The sequence below is a fragment of the Scyliorhinus torazame genome, chromosome 21 (genome assembly GCF_047496885.1).
Source record: "Scyliorhinus torazame isolate Kashiwa2021f chromosome 21, sScyTor2.1, whole genome shotgun sequence".
NCBI classification, from domain to species: domain Eukaryota; kingdom Metazoa; phylum Chordata; class Chondrichthyes; order Carcharhiniformes; family Scyliorhinidae; genus Scyliorhinus; species Scyliorhinus torazame.
Window position 1 is genome coordinate 95,651,431 of NC_092727.1, and position 21,968 is coordinate 95,673,398.

Below are 21,968 nucleotides of genomic sequence, written 5' to 3' on the forward strand. Positions count from 1 at the left end.
CAGAGGCATGAAAACAAAATGGCAGTCTCCCCGTGGAGGCAGAGGTTTACATTTCCCATTGAAGGCTCCATGGACACCAACTTCAGAATGTAGTCTTTGTGTCCTCCACAGTATTGGTGTCACCTCATAACGAAGATCTCGCTTTGGAGGAGTACTGTCAGGGAGTGAAGAGAGGTTTGCCTCTAACTTCTAAATAGAATCTAATGAAGCCACAGTTAATTTCCCCAAGTAGAGCTTTTTGTGCAGCACACCAGAAAATAATAACCGTATAAACCATTCCCACTCAGCTGTGGGAACTGTGGAATGCCATTCCTGCAGCAGGGGTACAGTACTTAGATCGTTATCAAGCATTATCAAGACCACACATGGGAGTGTTGTGTACAGCTGTGGTCGCTGTACTTATATAAAAGGATATAGAGGCAATGGAAAGGATTTGGAGAAATTAAATGGATAATTCCTAACTTTATATCATTGAGCTATGAAGATAAACTAAATAAATTAAATCTGTTCTCATCAGAAAATATAGGTTAGTGGGAAACTGAATCCTAGACTGTAATATTAGGGTTGCCAACTTTGATTAAATGTACTCCTGGAGGTTTCATCACATGACTTGCCCCCCACTCTCCAGCCATTGGTCACCCAACATAATCTATCCTTGTGACACACTGCCTTCCGACATCAACTGGACAGCAAAAAGACTCATTACCCAATTGGATAATTTAACACCAAGGGAAGCACGGTAGCATAGTGGTTAGCACAATTACTTCACAGCTCCAGGGTCCCAGGTTCGATTCCCGGCTGGGTCACTGTGCGGAGTCTGCACGTTCTCCCCGTGTGTGCGTGGGTTTCCTACGGGTGCTCCGGTTTCCTCACACAGTCCAAAGATGTACAGGTCAGGTGCATTGGCCATGCTAAATTGCCCTTAGTGTCCAAAATTGCCCTTAGAGTTGGGTGGGGTCAGTCAATGGGTTATGGAGATAGGTTGGAGGTGTGGGCTTGGGTAGGGTGCTCTTTCCAAGAGTCGGTGCAGACTCGACGGACTGAATGGACTCCTTCTGCACTGTAAATTCTATGATTCTATAGATGACAAGTAACTGCCAGCCAAACAGCCTTTTTCCCCATTTTTAATATCTGGTGAAGCGAAATGTTCAAAGAAAATGACAAAAAATATATATTTTTCAAAGTCCTGATGATTTTTTTTCTCCATAGTTTCACATAGCAGTGTCCTGGATATTGATCTTCAGTTCCTGGAGAACCTGGGCTAATCCTGGCGGTTGGAAACCCTAACTAATGTACTGTATGATGATGTAAATGTAAAGGTGCTTTGTGAATAGGGGTGCAACACATTGAAAGAGCTGGTTAGGGGGAACATGAAGGTTAATTTGTGGCAAGGGGGAGAGGGAGACATATGCAATGTTAGGATATTTGGAGGAAGAGGAAAGTCATCTCAAATCCATCCCCATCTTGGCCCAGTAGTTGCACCTATGACTCTGCGACATTAACAATGGAGCCAGCAGGCAGCATTCTAAGTTAAAGAGGCCACATCTAAATGTGGCCAAATCTAACCTTTTCAAAACATGTCTGATTGATGATGTTAGACTCTACTAGTGATGCGTGTGAACTTGATGGAAATAGTCAAATTGGAATTGAATCAATTCCTATTGCAATGCCAAACAGGGTGAGACAAAGGAAGACAAAAGACTCGATTGGATCGAGAACTGAACTTAGCAGATGGAATGAGTCAACTGGACAACATAGAACATAGAACAATACAGCGCAGTACAGGCCCTTCGGCCCACGATGTTGCACCGAAACAAAAGCCATCTAACCTACACTATGCCATTATCATCCATATGTTTATCCAATAAACTTTTAAATGCCCTCAATGTTGGCGAGTTCACTACTGTAGCAGGTAGGGCATTCCACGGCCTCACTACATGTTATTTTCCTGTTCCTACATCACTACATTTTCTTTTGTCCGTAAATGAACGCCCACTGTAGAATTCCCAACCTTACTCTGACACACCAAAGCTCATACCATCTACAGATTATGAAACTATTGAAGTTTTTTAATTCATTTTTAAAAATTGAGAATAAAGCATGGTGAGGAGAAGCGTGAGGCAAAACTAGAAAAGTTAATCAAAAAACAGGAGAAAATGTTTGGGAACATTCCGTTTCACAGTGAATTGCAATATTGTCCCATGTGCCAGTGGAGTGTGATCCAGTGGATGAGGTGACAAAACTCTATTGAAGTTATTCTCGAATGAACCAGGCACTTTAGGGCTTTAAGATTCATTACCTGACATGCTACTCCCAGAATGCAGCAGAACTTCCTGTAGCCCTTTATAGTTACACATATCTTCCCAGCAGCACTCTAAGAGTGACCAGTGTCCTTTATGGTGGTAGGAATTTTGTGAATGGCAGATCTCGGTCGTGTTGGAGAAAGTGTCCATGCAGCCATGCAGCAAGGGGGAATTGGCATTCTGAGGGTCCAGTAGTCTTGTAAAGCAGGCAGACAGCTGGGATTTGCACATATAGCCTGTCGCTACACACTGTGGCCCATCACAATAGCATCGGATTTCACCTGAAAAAGACAAAAGGTTCTGATGAGTGAGAGCATTTGATGAGGGAAATCCAAAGCCTCAAACAACGAGCAAGCTGGAACCGTCCCCAACCTTGTTCGTTGAAGGTTCAAAATACAGAGCCACTGAATGGCATTTTCAGATCATTTGGAATGTTATCCTCACCTGCAAAAGGACGGTGAAACATTAAAATAATTCCTACACGATGAAATACATTTCAACTTTGGGCTGCTGCAATGATTCAGGATTTGACTCCCATTCTAGCCTTCCCCTTCTTCCTCAGAATTCACCAACTCAGAGGGGAGCTGCCAGCTGTTGGGTGTGGAAAGCAAAACAGACATGAGGGAAGAGTTTGAAAGAGTTACGGTGCAATCTCCCTGTCAGCTGGTTTGGAGCAATAGTGCTGATAACAGTGAAGCTATTCCCACCAAAACCTTTGAAAGCTCTGGCCTGAAGAGAAAACTGAGGCAACAGGAGCAAAATTGGTAATATTAAAAAGTGGCAAAAGTTACTTCAGAAATACCAAAATGCCACAACTGGAACATAGGAAGGGGGAGAATAAAATCAGGTGGCGTGGCAAGGAGCACTGTGCCCATTGCCTACCCACCTCTGCTGGGATTCTACCAGCAGCAGGAGGCCACACATGCCATATGGTGAGATCACCAAGTAATACCCAACTGTGGGCTCTTGGGGCAGTCCCTTCCTGTACAGGAAACTGTGCCCAATGGACACAATCCCATATCACCCCATCCCCCCACCCCTCACAGTGGTGGTCGTCACTCCCTCCTGTACCACCCTCTGGCCTCCTGATCATGGTCCCCCAGCCCTGTTGCCAGGACCTGCTGTTGTGTTATGCTTCTTCATGTAGCATAAGCTGCTTCCTTGATGTATACTCTGACAAAGGAAGGTTCAGACTTGGGGATAGGTTTAACACATTTATTGAACAGTTAACAATTTTCCTACTTGAGTTTGACTCTCCTGTTGATCTTGCTATAGTAACTCAGTCAAACTAACCAGTCTGCTCTAATCCATGCGGTGGGTGTGATGCTCTGATCCGCCCCTGTCTCTCTGAGTGTCACCTGTGGAAAAGAGAAAGGGCATGTGTGCCCTATCCTTTTATATGGGTTGCCCCCTTATGGTAGTGTCATCTCTGGGTGGCTTGACTGCCCATTGGTCGTGTCCTCTTCTGTGTGTTCATTAGCTGTATGTCTGCATGTCATGATGTCTCTGTGCTCCCTCTAGTATTTATTTAGTCGTAGTGTATTTACATTAACCCCTTGTGTATTTACAGTGATGCGTATCACCACACCTGCCTGGCTGGTTGACTGGCCCCTAACAAATAGCTTTCAGTCCAGCCTCCATCGCTGCTCTTCCCGCTCCACACGTCCCCTCCCATTGAAAGGGTGTTATTTGACATCACCTCTGAACAACCAAGATCGAATTTTAAAGGTTATGTCTCCTGATTCTAGCTCCCATGCCATGAGGAAATAATTAATCTGCCATATTAAATTCTTTCCTCATCTGGAACATCTCAATTAGGTCACCAGCTTTTAGTCTTCTTGATTCAAAAGAATTAAGCTGAGTTTGTACAAGCTATCCACATAATTTGACTTTTTAGTCCTGGTTTTATCATGAATAATCGGCACTCCCTCCCCTCCAAGGCTAATATGTATCTCCTGAGGTGTAATGCCAGAATAGTACTCCAGATGGGGTCTAGCCAGTACTCTGTATGGCTGTAACATAACCTCTAGCCCTTTGCGTTCCAGCCACCTTGAGACAAAGGCAAACAATCTATCACCCTTTTCAATTAATGTTTGTTCCTGTCCACTAGATTTTAGTGACTTTGAACTGCGATCCCTAAATCCCTCTACTCATCCAACATTCCTAGCATCTCATCATTTAGAAAGTACTCTGATCTATCTTTCCCACCTTGAGTTCAAACTGCTACAGCACTGCCCAATTCAATTACTCTTCCAATAGCCCTTTGTTTGTTCCCATTTACACTACGTACCTAACTTTGGATCATCAATATGCTTAGATTTCCCGCTCCCTATACCTTCATTCAAGACAAATGTAAATATAGCGAAAATGAAATGAAAAATGAAATGAAAATTGCTTATTGTCACAAGTAGGCTTCAAAGGAAGTTACTGTTAAAAGCCCCTAGTCGCCACATTCCGGCGCCTGTTCGGGGAGGCTGGTACGGGAATTGAACCGTGCTGCTGGCCTGCCTTGGTCTGCTTTCAAAGCCAGCGATTTAGCCCTGTGCTAAACAGCCACTGGAGGGGCTGAAAATGTGAGGCCCCAGAGCAGATGCAGCATGACAGTACCAATATGGGCATGTCCTCTATCTTTATCTTCCTGTCCAAGCTGATAGGTTGGGTCAATGAATATATATTGCAATTTTCTTTATTCATTCATGGGGTGTGGACATCACTGGCAACCAGGGCATTTATTGCCCATTCTCATTGGCCTTGAACTGAAAGTTTACTCAGCAAATTCAGAGGGCAATTAAGAGTCAAGCACATTGCTGTGGGTTTGAATCACATGTAGGCCAGACTCGGTAAGGATGGCAGATTTCCTTCCTGAAAAGACATTAGTGAGCCAGATGGGTTTTTATGGCAATCATTGATGGTTTCATGGTTACGGTTAGTAAGGCTAGCTCCATATTCCAGATTTAGTAACTAAATTCAAATTCAATCAGCTGCCATGGTGGGATTTGAACACATGTCCCGAGAGCCTGAACCTGGGTTACTGGTTCAAAGACCAAAAATGTGGGCGGCATGGTGGTGCAGTGGTTAGCACTGCTGCCTCAAAGCGGTGAGGACCCTGGTTTAATTCCGGCCACGGGTCACTCTCCATGTGGAGTTTACACATTCTCCCTGGAATGTTTTTTTAAAGAAAGACCAACAACATTACCACTATGTCAATATCTGCCCACAGTACAAATAACCCACCAATGTCACATCTCTAGAAGAATTAAGTGTCAATCAACTTTTTCCCTTACACTCCTAAGTCACTGATTCACGTTTGGGTTTGGTTTTACCAGCGCAAGGCGCCTCCATGGATTTCAGTCAAATGGTGATTCTTGGTATGGAAGTCTAGATTGTAAATGCTGGAGAGCATACGGCCATCAGGTGCATCCAACTGAGCCTCACCCTGTCCTCAACAACATCCACTAAACTCAGATTCGTTGACTGAATAGCAATCAGAATCAGGAATGCAGCCTGATTAGTCTGGGATGCTCAGAGAAAAATCAATGTTCACTCAGCAAGGACCAAGGATCAAACCTGGAGCTTTCTGACTCTTCACAGATCATCAGGTAGTGCATTTGCCCAATTAGACATCGAGAGACCTCAAATAGATTTATCTGTATTTCCCCATATATCGCAAATATATTGCACAGTAGTACAATGGTTAGCACTGTGGTTTCACAGCGCCAGGAACCTGAGTTTGATTCCCAGCTTGGGTCCGGCTTGGGTTACTGTCTGTGCGGAGTCTGCATGTTCACCCCATATCTGCGTGGGTTTCCTCTGGGTGCTCCGGTTTCCTCCCACAAGTCCTGAAAGACGTGCTTGTTAGGTGAAGTGAACTTCCTGAATTCTCCCTCTGTGTACCCGAACAGGCTCCGTAGTGTGGCGACGAGGGGATTTTTCACAGTAACTTCATTGCAGTGTTAATGTAAACCTACTTTTGACACTAATCAAGATTATTCTATGTATATTGCGCGCTTCTAAATAGGTTAAACTTGGTTTGAAATACAGTGGAATTCCTTTCTACACCAACAGTGGGCATCAATCCAGAATTCAGGAGAAACTTGGTTACCTAGTGAGTTGCTAGAATGTTGAACTCATTATCACACGGAGGATTTGAGGCAAATAGCACAGATGCTCTTAAACCGAAGCCAGAGAAAATAAGAAGGGAGAATCCAGTGAAAGGTTATACATTGTGAGGTTTGCATGCCGTAGAGTGGGAGGATTGTGGAAACATTGAATGGCCTATGTTTGTACTGTACATTCTGTGAACCCCTATGTAAACTTATTTCTTTCATTGCCAATGCTTGAACTTTCTTGTTAATTTGAAGCTGGTGACCATCACTTGCTGACAAACTTGACAGCACTGTAGAGAATACTGTTGTGAGTACCTCAAATGGAAAGATGCCCAGTATTCAACACAGGAATACCGCATCCAGTTTTAAACATGTGATTGAATACATTTTCACTGTTTTATAATTGCAATCATTTCTATATTTGATTAGTTTGGGAACAAAGCCAGGGACAATATTCAGCAATGTTAAAATATGCAACTTTTAGATATGCTGCTGTATCTTAAGCTGACAGTTTATTAGTGCAATCTAACAAAGAAAGAGGGGTTACAAACTCTGGGGTTTTTGCGACCTCGATGGAGAAGCCCGCCCCGAGGCCACACTCAGTCGCATTTCCTGCACTGAGGAGCTCCGCTTGCCAGTGCAGGAAGAGATTGGGGTGCCATTTATACATGGTGCCCCGATCTCTCGACTCCCCCCTCCCCCTCCCCGATGCGACCCCCCAGTGCTCCAAATCACCTGTTGGGGGATCCTCGAGCCCCAACGCACCCCACCTCATATGGGGAGGACGAAAGCAAAATGCCACCTGGGCACCTTGGCACTGCCAGCCTGGAAACCTGGCAGTGACCCTACCAGCCTGGCAGTGCCACCTGAGCACCTTAGCAGTGCCGGGGTGGCACCCAGGTGACACTGTGCGGGTGCCCATTTGGCACTACCAGAGTGCCAGGCTGGCAGTGCCATGGTGCCCGGTGGCATCAGCAGAGCCAGGGTACCACCCATCCCAGAGAACAACCATCCGGCGGCCCCCAATCGCCTGGAAGACTACCCCCCTCCCCAAGTGCAGTCCCGCCTGATCACCATTTGTGGGGACTAGTGCGAAACAGCGCCAGACTGGGGTCTCCTCGGTGAGATCGGGAGATCCCGGGAACTGGTTCAATCTGGCGTCGGCAGAATTAGGTGGACTAAGAAAGGATTAAAACTTCAATTTAGCTTCATGTTAAAAAAGGTAGCCTGAACCTCTGTGGGTTTAGATGCCTGTATCGAGGTTAGGTTTTATGACATAGGTTTTAAGCCGTGACTGGCTTTTAAATTGAGAATGCCATCCGTGATCAGCTTTTAAATGGAATGATGCAGTCTTCCGGCCAGAAGCAGTTGCAGAGAGCAGTTCACACAGCCGCCACATACACTGGCTTCATGCGTTCTGTACATCCTGGCATTTTTTTCAGCACTAAATCAGGGGGAAGAGATTCCTCCAATTGCAACCTGCGAGCTAGCAAGGCAACAGGACTGTGAAGAACTGAAGATGGATTGTTTTAAACAAAGAAAAAAAACGAAATTGTGAGCAAAGCAGTACAAAGATGATTTTCTGAGGTATGGCTTTGTTAATTGTGCCAATGTAAATCAGGATGCAGGGCCCATGTGTGTTGTACGCAGGGAAGTACTGGAAAATTAGAGTTGAAAACCCTCAAAACTTCAAAGGCATTTGAAGACTAAGCATGGCAAGTTCAAGGACACACCTCTTGATTGTTTTCAAAAGTTTTCAAAAGATGCAGCAAGAACTTTAATCATCAGCTGAAGTCCTGAGCAGAAAGGTAACATTGAATGACACAGCAAGTGAGATCATGAAGACCAAACAGGGTCGCCTGTCACATTAAAGGTACGGGAAAATGGTGTGTCCCGAAGGTCAGCTGGCGTGGGTCACGAAGGTCAGCCAACGGTTGGTGAAAGTCGGCCCCGGGAAAAAATGTTTGAAAAACATTACTCTTGGGTGTATATGTGCGCAAGTCATTGAGGGTAAAAGGACAGGTTGAGAGAGTAGTTAATAAAATATACAGCATTCTGGGTTTTATTAATCGGGGCATGGAGTACAAAAGCAAAGTCGTTATGTTGAATTTGTATAAAACACTGGTTCAGTATCAACTGGAGTATTGAGACCATTTATGGGCACCACCCTTTAGGAAGGATGTGAAGGCATTGGACAGAATGCAGACAAAAATCATAAGAATGGTTCAGGAATGTGGAAACAGATTAGTATCACTCCAACCATGTCTTATTAATCTAGCAAAGTATTATTATCCATGTTCTATTTTCTCTTCTCTCTACTTATTGTTTTTACCCCCTCCTCCCATCATGGATCATTCTTCAGGCGGAAGGAAATTTTGACTTTCTTCAATGTTTGAATTTTGCTACAGGAAGTTCAGAAGCATCCTGGGGCGATTCAACCCTTCACCTACTCTCCCCTCCCGAGGGGAACTTTCTGGAGTTTTCCACCCTAGCAAGACTGTAGTCACTGCAGAAGGGAAAATGAATGCCATGCTTTCCATCTGAGCAGTCAACATAAACCGGAACATTTTCAACTAAACATTAATTGACAAGATTGCTTCTTCAAATAACAAATCCATGCGATGAGCCAAATCGTCTAAAGCAGAACCTCTCCGAGGTTCAGGAGAGTTGAAGAAGGACAAATCAGTGATGAGAGGACTGTAAATCTGGCATTTAAAAGTCTGAAATTCGTAGCAGGAAGGTAGGGCATCCGGGTACTGAAATGATTTAATATTGAGATGTCCTGGCAAACAATAGGGAAGAGTCAGACACAGCGCAATGGGTCTTCAGTTGAATTGGAGACAAAGGAGGGAGATTACAGCAATTAAACACATGACAATGAGAAACAACTCTAAGGCCAGAATATTCTAAATCAGGTTCCACTCCAGCAGGGCTGGTGAACCATTGAAATTTCCATTCACATCAGCGTGACATTAAGATCTCTACGGTATAAGGGACTGCAAAACACCAGCCTTAAGAGGTTTATTGTGCAAATACAGAAAATAATCCAAAATGCATAAGTCAATGAAGAAATGTTGAAGGATCGAAGTCACTAACTGAATCCTTTCTCTCAAACGACCATATGGCCACTCATGCCGCCCCATGGCATGATGGGCCATAGGGGATGGGTGGGAGGAGGCATGCCTTGGCTAAAGGGCCATCGGGTTCATGGTATATTTATTAAGGCGGAGGTAAAGGGTGCCCATCGGGGTAGATGGGAATGTGGAACTGGAACCACAAACAGATCAGCCATGATCTTGTTGAATGTCGGAGCTGGCTCGTCCTCTTCTGCTCTTTTTCCATATGTTCAGATGTTTGAGGGTCATATCTGGGCATGGGGACCATGAGAACACATTGAACTGTCCTTTTACAAGGTTCCACATTGCAGACTATGGTTGAGGGCAGCATGGTAGGATAGTGGTTAGCACTATGGCTTCACAGCAGCAGGGTCCCAGGTTCGATTCCCGGTTTGGGGCACTGTCTGTGCGGAGTCTGCACGATTTCCCCATATCTGTGTGGGTTTCCTTCGGGTGCTGCGGTTTCCTCCCACAAATCAGAAAAACGTGGTATTAGGTAATTTGGACATTCTGAATTCACCCTGTGTACCCGAACAGGCGCCGGAATGTGGCATCTAGGGGCTTTTCACAGTAACTTCATTGCAGTGTTAATGTAAGTCTACGTATGACAATAAAGATTATTATTATAGAACACCTCTGAGGTGCTTTCAACCACAACTCATCGTGTAGGCCTGACCCTGTTAAAATTGCAGGGACTAGGATATGCCCGTCCCCATGCTGGAGCTGGCTAGTTCACAGCTGGCTAAAGTGTCACAACCCAGCATGGCCTTAAAAGGCCCGCCTGAAATTTGAAAACCCCGGGAATGGGATCCCGAAATCAGTACCCAGCTGCCCTTTTTGAAGGGTTCCCAATCCTGACTTGGCGAAAATGAAGCCGAATGTCTCTGTTTATGGTAGGGAATCATGCAGCATGTGTCGACAGGGATGTACTGAAAGAGCAAGTCAAGTAATCCTTTGAAAGGCACTGACATCCTTATTCTCCAATGTGTAGCAGCGTTTAAACTAGCACATTCCCAAACTGGAAAAGGAGAGCACAGAAGAAGGATGGTACATTTTAGTCTTTCAGTTTAAAAACAAATATGGTTAGAATATCAAGACCATACCTATGTGCGTTGGTGTCAAGGGAGAATGTAAAGGTAACATTTTACCTTGGATGTAGGGTGAGGAACAGGCTTTCTTGTGACCAACTGGAATGCATCAGTGAAACTGAAAGCCAGAGTAATGAGGGGTTTGGATAAACTAAAATATGGAACTCACTACCACATGGAATAGATGAGCTAATTTGAATTTAAGGAGCTCAACATATGAGGGCGAAAGGAATGGAAGAACATGCTACAAGTGTGAGATAGAATGGAATGGGAGAACATTTGGGCCGAATGGTCAGTTTTTGTGTTGTAAATGCTATCTAATATGACTGAAATTTGCTGAGCGTTTTTTCATGAGGAGAAGAGAACTGTTTATGGAATTCTTTTTAAATTGTACTTTTTACTGCTGGAGCTAAGGAAAGGATAGGATTGTTTATGTTTTTATTCCATTTGTCTATAATTTTATGAATCAGTCCATCGTGATTATCTCTCATTCTTCTGATTATCTTTTGGTCATTTTTCCATCTCATTGGATGAATGGCCAGTAAGTTTGTAGTTGCAACAGTTTCTTAAGAACTTATTTTCACTTTATTTTATTTGAGGAAGTATTATTTTACTCCCTTAGGATTGCCTCTGTCACATCACACTTCCTGCATGCAGCCATTATTTGAACTGTCAGAGCTACACTAGCTGAGTGTGGACTATTGACAGTGGTCCCTTCAATTAGAGGAAAGCCGTCAGCCTCAATAATGCCGAAAAACACTTTTATTCTAATGTCGCCAGATCTCAATGGATGGATCTTGCACTCCACCTGCCAGTATCATCATTCTCCGCGCCACAGAGTCTTAATCAAAGAAAGAGTTTTCCCAGGCAATAGTCTGAGCTATTTTACCAAATTTATATTCAGGTTATGCCCATCCGCCAAGGACGGGACGTGGTCCCCCAAAGCATTAAAGCAGCCTACAGTCAAGAATTTGTGGATGAGGAGTCATGGGCCCATTGCATGCCTCATCACTCTATGGCACTATGGTTCTGTACCAACATTTCAGTCACTTTATCATTTAAAGTGGAGACAAAAAAAGAAAACCACAATTGGTGGGTGAGAAAGAAACATTCTGAAACATTGTTGGACAGTTACATCAAACCTACGAAAAGAGGGAAAGGTTAACATTTTGGTTGTCCTTAATTATCAGTGGTTACACCCAACGCTCTAATCATTTTTCTTTCAAATGCTTATTGTGGTGATTCTCACTTTAAGACCAACCTGACCGAGTAAGGGTCAGAACCAATCAACACCTAGTGCGTGGAATCTCTCCAAAGGCGAATTGACCTAGTCAGTGATGGAGAGTGTATAATGGACTGGCTTGCAGAATGCAACTACTGAATCAAACTTGTAAATAAAGTTGTTTGTTCAACTTAAGAAGACTCCGGGAGTACACCTTTATACTTATTGTCCTGCTGCACATCTCCTACATTTTCTTTAAAACTTTAAACTTCTTTATTTCAACTTCTTGCCTGCATTATTAATTTTAGGAGATGAGCTGACTTCATTTTTTCAACATTGAATTCTGGTTGATTATGATCGTTCAAATAAGAGATGATTGCTCGAATCAGTTTACTTTTGCTACGTTAAACAAAAATGTTACTTTAATCCTGTATTGGGAATTTCCATTGAACTTTTCACTCCACACAATTTTCAAAGGCATTTCCAAGATCCAGAAATTTGTATCTGAAACATTCCAATATTTTTAACATAACTTTAATCTCTTTGAAAACATTTGGCGTGATCCAGCGGACAAAATTTAAGTTCACTTTTGGTGCGTCTGGCAGATTGTTTCTCAGCGGCTGCAGCGCCAAGAATCACCCCGCTATTCAACAGCACTTTACCGTTTCCTTTGGCTTTGGATGTTTCACCCGCTGGGGCCGCACTTAAGAGATTTCCTGCTGGCGACTGTTCACAGATCAGGATGCCATTTTGAGCGGCAGCCCCTATATTCCGCCCCCCACCCCCTTTTCAGGCAAGCTAACTCAACACAGATCAGGGTATCCAACCTCAAACCCGGGTTTAACCAATTCAAAAACAGGTTGGGTTCAGGTCAAATATCTACAACTGGACAGTATAATCAAGCAGGGTGTAAATAGCTGTTGAACCTGAACATGCACCATTCTTTCTAGGAGTGTTGGGTCAAAAACAAGGTTATAATTTCTCTTTTGGAGGTACAATGTTTAACATTTCCGAAATGTGTTAATACAGTAGAGGATAATTGTCATATGGAATACCTATTCATAACTCACAAATAGGCTGGCCAACAGTTTGACCAGGTTGGGCCCCTCTTCATTGGGGTTCAGAAGAATGAGAGGTGATCTTATTGAAACACAAGGGATTACGAAGGGTCTTGACAGGATAAATGTTGGGAGGTCATTTCCCCTCATGGGGGAATCTACAATCAGGGGGCACAATTTCAAAATAAGTGAAGGAGATGAGAAGATATTTCTTCTCTCAGACGGTCCTCAGTCTTTGGGATTCCCGTCCACAGAAGGCCGTGGAGGCTGATTCATTGAATCTATTCAAGACTGAGTTTGACAGATTTTAGATCGACAAGGGAACCAAGGATTATGCAAGGCAGGGAGGAAAGCAGTGTTAAGGCCAGAATCTGATCCCCCATGATTCTCTTGGCTGGCGGAGCAGGCTCGAGGGGCCAAATGGACTATTTCTTATGTTTGCGAAGCAAGGGGTCAGAGATGCTCAAGGCATTTCTTTGGTTAAAGCGTTTTTAAAAAGCCTGATCACAACAGTATTTAACCCAACACATTAATAAAAGATGATACAGAGACACACCTCTCAATGGAATAGATGTTAAGGGTTCGCTGCTGCAATTTTTGTGCTACGAATTTAGTTGATTCCTCGGAAGAGCGAGGAGGATTTCCCCCAAAGTTACAGCTCACACTACAAATATAAACATGCTCAGCTAAAGGGAAATGAATAATACTGTTTGAGAGGACATGAAAGAGGGAAAGGAGTCCTAATAATAATAATAATAATCTATTATTGTCACAAGTAGGCTTACATTATCACTGCAATGATGTTACTGTGAAAATCCGCTAGTCACCACACTCCAGCGCCTGTTCGGGTTCACTGGGGGAGAATTGACAATGTCCAATTCACCTAACAAGCACGTCTTTCAGGATTTCTGGGAGGAAACCAGAGCGCCTGGAGGAAACAGTGACCCAAACCGGGAATCGTACCTGGGATCCTGGTGCTGTGAAGCAACAGTGCTAACCACTGTGCTACCATGCTGCCCCCATGATAATCCTCTCTGTAACAATATCAATACACATAAGAAATGTAATGGTTTCCAACAACCAGTAAGTTATAATATGGTGCAATAGGTTATAACGCTGCACTGGTTGACCTGCCAGTAAGAGTTCATCGCACATCATTGCAAGTTGAAACGATCACGTAAACCGCTTTGTAATTGGCATAAACCCAACTGATTCATGAATGTCCTGCAGGGACAGGAGCCATCTAGCTCTACACAACCAGGCTTGCGTTGTGCTATTGATTCCTAAGGGCAACGGCGATGGACAGTAAATCCTGGTTCGCCTGTGTCCCCGCATCATGAGGCAAAATCAAAAAATAAAGTCGCTGTTACATGTAATAAAGCTTCCCCGACGATTTTGCAGGGATCCTTTCAAGAGGTGACTGAAGAAAAAAATCTTGTGAATGATAACTACTCATCTTAGAGCTACCCGAGCAAGTTCCATATTGAAAAAGCCTTTCCTGTTTTGAGCCCGGTCATCTCCATTTTCTCAATGAACACAATAGCAGGTTTTCTTGTGGTGTCAGAAGAATCTTTCACAATCTTGCTCATTTGCGACTGCACATCCATAAACTTTCCACTAGTTTCTTTCCATTTTGTTTTTTTGTTATTATAAGACATGGGTGAAAAGAGTTGAAGGGGAAGGGTATATAACCTGTGACTGATCTGAAAACGGAATTTGAAACTAGGGATGGGAATGGCATTTTCTCAGGCAATCAGCAATTCTCGTGCATGTCACTGAACAAAGGAAATAAATATGAGGCAATATAAAGCATCCTGTAAATTATATTTATTTTATCTCTCTCCATTTCTCCCACTCTCGCCGAAATGCAGCAAATTCGTATACCCCTTCCAGAGATCTAGACCAGAGGCACCAATATGGGTCCCTGGGAAATGGCAACATTCTACAAATATATGTGTCTCTTTCAATTTCTGTCACTCCTTTCTAAGCCCACGTAGATTATTTCTGTGTGACATAGAATCATAGAATCCCTACAATGCAGAAGGAGGTCAATCGGCCTTTCGAGCCTGCACCGACCCTCCAAAAAAGCATCCTACCTAGGCCCCATCCACTGCCTGACCTATCCCCGTAAATGCACCTCACCTTTTGGACATGAAGGGGTAATTTCCCATGTCCAATTCACCTACCCTGCACATCTTTGAACACTAAAGGGCAATTTAGGATGACCAATCCGCACATTTTTGGACTGTGAGAGGAAACCGGAGCACCGGGAAGAAACCCATGTGGACGCGGTGAGAAAGTGTAAATTCCATGCAGACAGTCACCTGAGGCTGGAATTGAACCTGGGTCCCTGGCGCTGTGCGACAGATGTGCTAACCACTGTGCCACCATAGCTATTTATTGTTGTCTTTCTACATACTTGTGGTTTAAATTGGGTTGAGTGAAATGTCATGATATTCAGATAAACATATCATGGTGCAAACACACATACACACTGATGGACAGATCAACGGACCAATCAACACACACGCAACATCACAGCCAATCACCAGTGAGAGCACACGCACTATAAAACGGGGAACACCACAGTTCCCGCTCATTCCAGCAGGAGACAGCTCAGGGCACAGAGCTCACAGCGTGCCACTCAGACATACACCATGTGCTGAGTGCTTCTCTAAGGTAGTGGTAGGGCTAGGTCCACAGGTTAACAAGTAAAGTACGAACCACAGTCATACGTTTACAGATGTTGTTATAAAGAGCAATAAAACAGAGTTGTGCCATCTACAACCGTGTTGGTTCGTTTGTATAGCGGAACACCCAACACAACATTATACCAGGATTGGAACCCAGCAACTGTGAGACCTACCTGCATATCTTCAGGGATCCGCCATCCTGCGCCATGGACACCATCAGCCCGCCGCAGCCGCTCCAAATCGCTGGAAACCGCAGCGTCAACTGGAAGCTGTTTAAACAGCGCTTCCAGTTCTTCCTACAAGCCACAGAAAGGGAGAATGCATCGGACACCAGGAAAATCACCCTCCTCCTCTCCACGGCAGGGCAACACGCCATCCACATCTACAACCCCCTGGTGTTCGCGGAAGGTGAGGACAAGACGAAGTACAAGATGGTCCTTCTAAAACTTGAGCAACACTTCAGCGTCGAGGTGAACGAGAGCTTCGAGAGGTACCTCTTCCAACAGCGCCTGCAGGGTAAGGATGAGCCTTTTCAGTCTTTCCTGACACACCTCCGTATCCTCGCACAGTCCTGCGGCTATGAGGCCACCTCCGATTCTATGATTCACGACCAGATAGTTTTTGGGGTCACCTCAGGCACCCTACGCCAGCAGCTCATCAAAATTAACAGCCTCACCCTAGCCACTGCCATCAAAGCCTGCGTCCTCCATGAAAACGCGACCAGCCAGTACTCCCAATTCCAGGCGGCCGAATCGACATGGCCGGGGTCCTACGAGGCCGAGCGGGTCCAGTTGCTCGAGTTCTTCCCGGCCCGCGGCCTGGACGAGGGCGGCCATTTCGCGCGCTTTCCGCAGCCTCCCGCGCTTGTATGCGTCAAAAGAGACGTCGACGCAGAGGGATGTGACGTGCAGGTGCGCTCGACGCAGGACCGAACTGCGCATGCACGATGGCGCAACGTACACCATGACGTCACGACGTGCGGCAACTGTGGATTCGCACATTTAAAGCGGCAATGTCCAGCAAAGAATCGACAATGCCTCCGCTGTGGCAAGATGGGACACTACGCTGCCTGCTGTCGAGCGCCTCAACCTGCCAACGCTCCCCAATTCCGCCAGCCTCGCAGGGACGTGTGGGCCAATCAGCCTCTATACACCGAGTCATACCCTGACGACATACAGACCGGTGATACCGACGACCGGGAAGCCTTTTGCGTTGCGGTCATTGACAGGAATCGGATGTCCCCAAGCAGGACCCACCAGCCGATGCCAGTGAACAGCGTTAATCTGGGTGATGAGTGTTGTGCCACCCTAACGGTCAACCCAAATTCGTCGCCCACCTACTAGGCTGGACTTATGAGCATGTTTGCACACTGGACTCACTAAAGTGTTATGCCACAATGTTAATGTCTTTTCTCTTTTTGTTGTTACAGGAGTTTGTTTCGATGTTTGATGATTGCACTTGTTTTGTTTATGGTACAACCTCGTTGCTATGTTGCACCTGACACCTTCCTATGTATATAGTTAAGCCTCATGCACATGTTGTAGATATTGCACACACATATTCAGCTGCACTCACTACACACCAATATTTATGACCACATAGGCACATATTCTTGTAAAAAGGGATGTCATGATATTCAGATAAACATATCATGGTGCAAACACACATACACACTGATGGACAGATCAACGGGACCAATCACACACACGCAACATCACAGCCAATCACCAGTGAGAGCACACGCACTATAAAACGGGGAACACCACAGTTCCCGCTCATTCCAGCAGGAGACAGCTCAGGACACAGAGCTCACAGCGTGCCACTCAGACATACACCATGTGCTGAGTGCTTCTCTAAGGTAGTGTTAGGGCTAGGTCCACGGGTTAACGGGTAAAGTATGAACCACAGTCATACGTTTACAGATGTTGTTATCAAGAGTAATAAAACAGAGTTGTACCATCTACAACCGTGTTGGTTCGTTTGTATAGCAGGACACCCAACACGACAATAACAGCTTTTTTTTTCAACTTGTTCATGGGATGTGAGTATCACTATAGGCCAGCATTTATTGTACGTTCCTAATTGCTTTTAAGAAGGTGATGGTGAGCCGTCTTCTAAAACCATGCAGCCCAAATTGGGGTATACGCATGCAGAGTGCTGTTGGCACTCAATGGGTTAAGCAGTTGCTGCAAAATTCTGCATTCTTGTTCCCTAATAGAAGTGTTAACTGATTCAAAATGCCTTTGTTAAAATAGTGGAATTTTGAACGAATACATTGATGCATCTGTTACCAATATCACACAGCATGACTTCATTCTAATCATCAGCCTCTCTTCATTAGGGAGCATAATGAATGGACCACAAGATGTGGAGGAGAAGTCACTGTAAAAGCTATCCAGCTTCCTGTAAAGTGATGTTCCTGCAGAGTAATCTCTCTTAACTGTATCTCAGAGGAAAACCACTATGATTTGGAAAGAAGCCCCAGGAATGTTATTTCCTGCTTCTTGTTGCATGTCTATCTCAGAAACTGAAAGTGACAGCAGCAGGAATCCTCTAAAATTCCACAAGTATCTTGTGCTGACTCTAGTTGCAACCGGCGTTAACTCTATTCCGGGTTATCTCTCGCTGTTTTGATAATACATTGCTTGTTCAAAAATCTGCACAAGGCTCCCTCCTGCCTTGGTTGACAAACCCAGCACCTGGAAGTCAGTCACCCAGCCAAGAAAAGTTCTAGCTCTGATGCCAAGTCTTGCCAAGGTCCCAGCCTGGGCAGCAGCAGGCTGCCGCAATCGGTTCTTGTACCTTAGAAGGACATGTTGGGCGCAATCTAATGGCCACGCCATGCTTGACTCACGAGGCATTTTGTTGGATTTATCCGGCTCATTACACTTTGCAGGATCTGACGGAATCTCGCGAGGTGACACAACCTGGATGCTCCCCAGATTTGCATATTCGCGAGCAGCTAGCCTCACTTGAATATGTCTACACCGGATCTACCCAGCGCCTTGGAGACCCAGAGCCAGAACTGTTTAGCATTGGTCTCCACAAATATGGACCAAATGGAACCACACTTCAGGGGACTCCAAGGAAATTGGGGGCCCCCGGGTGATCGGCCTGTGGGCAGGGTGGTACGCCGGAACTTTGGCACTACCAGCCTGGCAGTGCCACACAGGCACCCTGGCAGTGCCACCTGGTTGCCACCCTGGCACTTCTAGGGTGCCCAGGAGGCACTCGCAGGCAGGGCACTGCCAGGGTACCAGGCTGGCAGTGCCGAGGTAGCATCTTGGCCGTGCCGTGGATCGGGTCTAGAGGTGCCCTTCCCTTATGAGGTGTGGTGAGGGGGGTCTTGAGGAACCCCTAATTCATAAGTTGGAGTGTTGGAAGGTCGGGAGATGCGCCCCAATTTCCTCAATGCGGAAAATTAAGATAAATGAGCCTTTAACAGGGACTTCCACGCCGAGGCCCGAATAAAGAACTGAGTTCCTTTTAATAGCGGGGTTGTTTCCGGGCTGCAAGCATTGGGAAACACCCTGCTAAATTAGCTTGACACGGGACTTTCTTCCCCCTGTTAAATCGCGCCATTGGTCTTGGATGGATGCAGTCCACATTCACCAGAATGACACCCAAGCTAAAAGGGTTAGATAATGAAACAGATTTTGTGGACCAGCTTTATATTCCCTTGAGGATAAAAGATTAAGGAGTGATCAGGTTGAGGCTTTTTTTAGGACAATTAAATTGGTTATGGCAGAAGATCAAGAAGAACTACTTCCTGAGTGAGGAAGTGCAGAACAAGAAAATAGAACCTTAAAATTAGACCTCAGTCATTCAATGTGGTGTCAGGAAACCCTTCTTCACATAAAGAGTGCAAACAAATGCTGTCACACAGGTGTGCAGGAGGTGCACCGGACTCACAAATAGACTAAATGATTGACGCAGCTAGCTGTGCCATGATGAAGTTATTTACACGAATTTGCACCAGTCATTCAGATCCCGCTCAACCAGAAGGCTGCTGGCGTCACTGTAACAGTAGAACAAACAGACAGATGTATCCTTAACCCTTTGTTTATTGTACAGGCAATAGGCAACTATATTAACGGAAACATATAACCCATGTGAGCTAAGTCTCGTTTATACGATGATCCACTGTCTTGGCTAAACACAGCTAATTTAGCAACTCCAAAGGACTATTTGATCACAAGATTGGCACAGTCCTTCAAAACTATCACTTCGAAATGTGTGCAAGCCACGTCCCAACACCTAAAGTGCAATGATGTTTGAAAATTACAATGTTAGCTTGTAAAGTCTGTTGGAATAGATAAAATCTTTCGAAACAAGTTTTCAAAAGGCACAGGGAGCACATTTTAATTAGATCACTGCATCTAGCACCCAATTTAATTTCTCCCCAGTTGGATAAAAGTCTCCTTTTCCAGATGGCCATAAGGATGCTATGTACAATGAGTTTGAGTCGTCTCACTCCAGGTCCTAATGGGGTCTATGTTACCAATCTTACAGATTCTCCTGGCATGTGAACAAGGGAGCTTTCCAAATGATCTGCTCAATCTAGCAACTTGGCAATAAAGAGGCTACAAGGTTGCCAAGAACAAACTGGAATGGAATTCAGGCATCCCTTGGTTGGTCTTCCCCTGTGTTGCAGAGAACCCAGTGCAGTGAAACCATTGACCCATTTTTCCATTCTGATTTGGGTTAGGGTCATATGAGGTTCCGCCAGCAAACAGCATGTTCCAATATCTATGCATGGGGAATTGACAGCAGACACCAGACCTACAGAACTGTGCATTTGATACAATCTGCTCCTGGTAAAGATTCAAAGAATGAATGCCAATATCTTTGCTGCAAAATAATTATGTTATGGTAGTGTCTGCCTGCCCCATATGTGCGTACTCATGTTGAATAGTCGGCTCAAGCCTACAAGCTTCACTGAAAAAACTGACCAGTTGGTCCAAGGAACATTTGGATTGATCAAGTGACTCAGAACTCCCAGGATGGAAGTATCTTCAGAGGCTATGTTAGGGCTCAGTGATTGGCAGTGAGCTTAACTTTATATCTGACCCACGCTATTCCTGATCTGGAAAAGCTTCATGTCAACTAATGCAAATAATGAAAACACTTTTGTTCCCCAGACACTAAAATCATTAATCTTGATGGGCACAGAATTCACAAATTATAGGCTTTAAAATAATACGAAGTATAAAATATATGGTTAAAGTAAACAAACTGCAGTATCAATCTTGGATAATGATCATAGTACAAGAGGATACCACCACATCATTCGAAACACTTGGAGGATTAAGGTTAGGAAACATGACTTCAACATGGACTCCCATAGCAGCTTGTCAATTTGGTGTAGATTGCCATTTGATAAAGGAACTCAGATTGATATCTGCTGAGAAGTACGTTTGTGGGTTTGTAGACCATTCTCGATGTAGAACTGCCGTATTTCTAAGCCTGATAGTAGGAGGAACTGAGGGGTCTAAATTAACTATTTGTGCATTCAATTTATATGTCTAAAATGGGATAAAGGGTGGTGTAGTGGTAATATCCAAAGACCCAGGGTAAGTCACTGGGGACCGGGTTCAAATCCCAGCATGACAGATGGAATTAAAAGTCTAATGATGATCATGAAACCCATGCTATTCTCTAACCATCTGGTTCACCAATGCCCTTTAGGGAAGGAAATCTACCGACATGTGACTCCAGAACCATAGCAATTTGGCTCAGTTCAAGGCCAATAAATGCTGGCCCAACCAACAACACCCACATTCCCATGAATGAATAAAGAAAAATCTATTTGGCAGGGCAGATGCCTGCACCTAGTTGACATGGGCCTTTGAGCCCTGGTAAATTTGTCAAAGCCTGTAAAACCGTTGAGGAAATGTTACTGCACCACAGGAGTGACAACACTGATCAATAGGTATCTTTTATATTAAAACAAACTTAATTTAAACACAGAATTAGCTACATTAGCAACAGAGAAATAGCTTTACAGTTAACAGTTACAACAGTTCTTAAATAAAAGAAGAAACCTTAACTTAATTCCTAAACCTGCCACCAAATTCCAATTTAGTGAACCAATATACATGTTAAATACCACTCATGAATAAAGTTAACAATTTTCACTTGCTTTTCACTGTGCAGAATCTTTGGAGAGAGAACCTTTCAAGACCAAACTAAAACTCCTCTGTTCAGATTAGAGTTCTGGGACCTACTGACTCTTCAGACTGGGCTGGCTCCTCCCATTAACAGCATTATCTATACCCAAAGCATAAGGCATTATTTTGTCTCTTCTTACAAGATAGGGCGGCACGGTGGCACAGAGGTTAGCACTGCTGCCTCTCAGCACCAGGGTCCTGGGTTAAATTCT

The 21,968-nt window shown here is 44.5% G+C and overlaps 1 protein-coding gene across 1 annotated transcript in view; it reads right to left on the reverse strand.

Moving 5' to 3' along the window:
• Window positions 1–21,968, reverse strand: part of LOC140398423 (BMP and activin membrane-bound inhibitor homolog) — a 49,596-nt gene that overhangs the window by 20,493 nt on the left and 7,135 nt on the right. Inside the window, exon 2 of the mRNA XM_072487094.1 lies at window positions 2,300–2,584. Within this exon, the coding sequence (XP_072343195.1) occupies window positions 2,300–2,584 (285 nt within the window). The remainder of the gene's footprint in view (window positions 1–2,299; window positions 2,585–21,968) is intronic.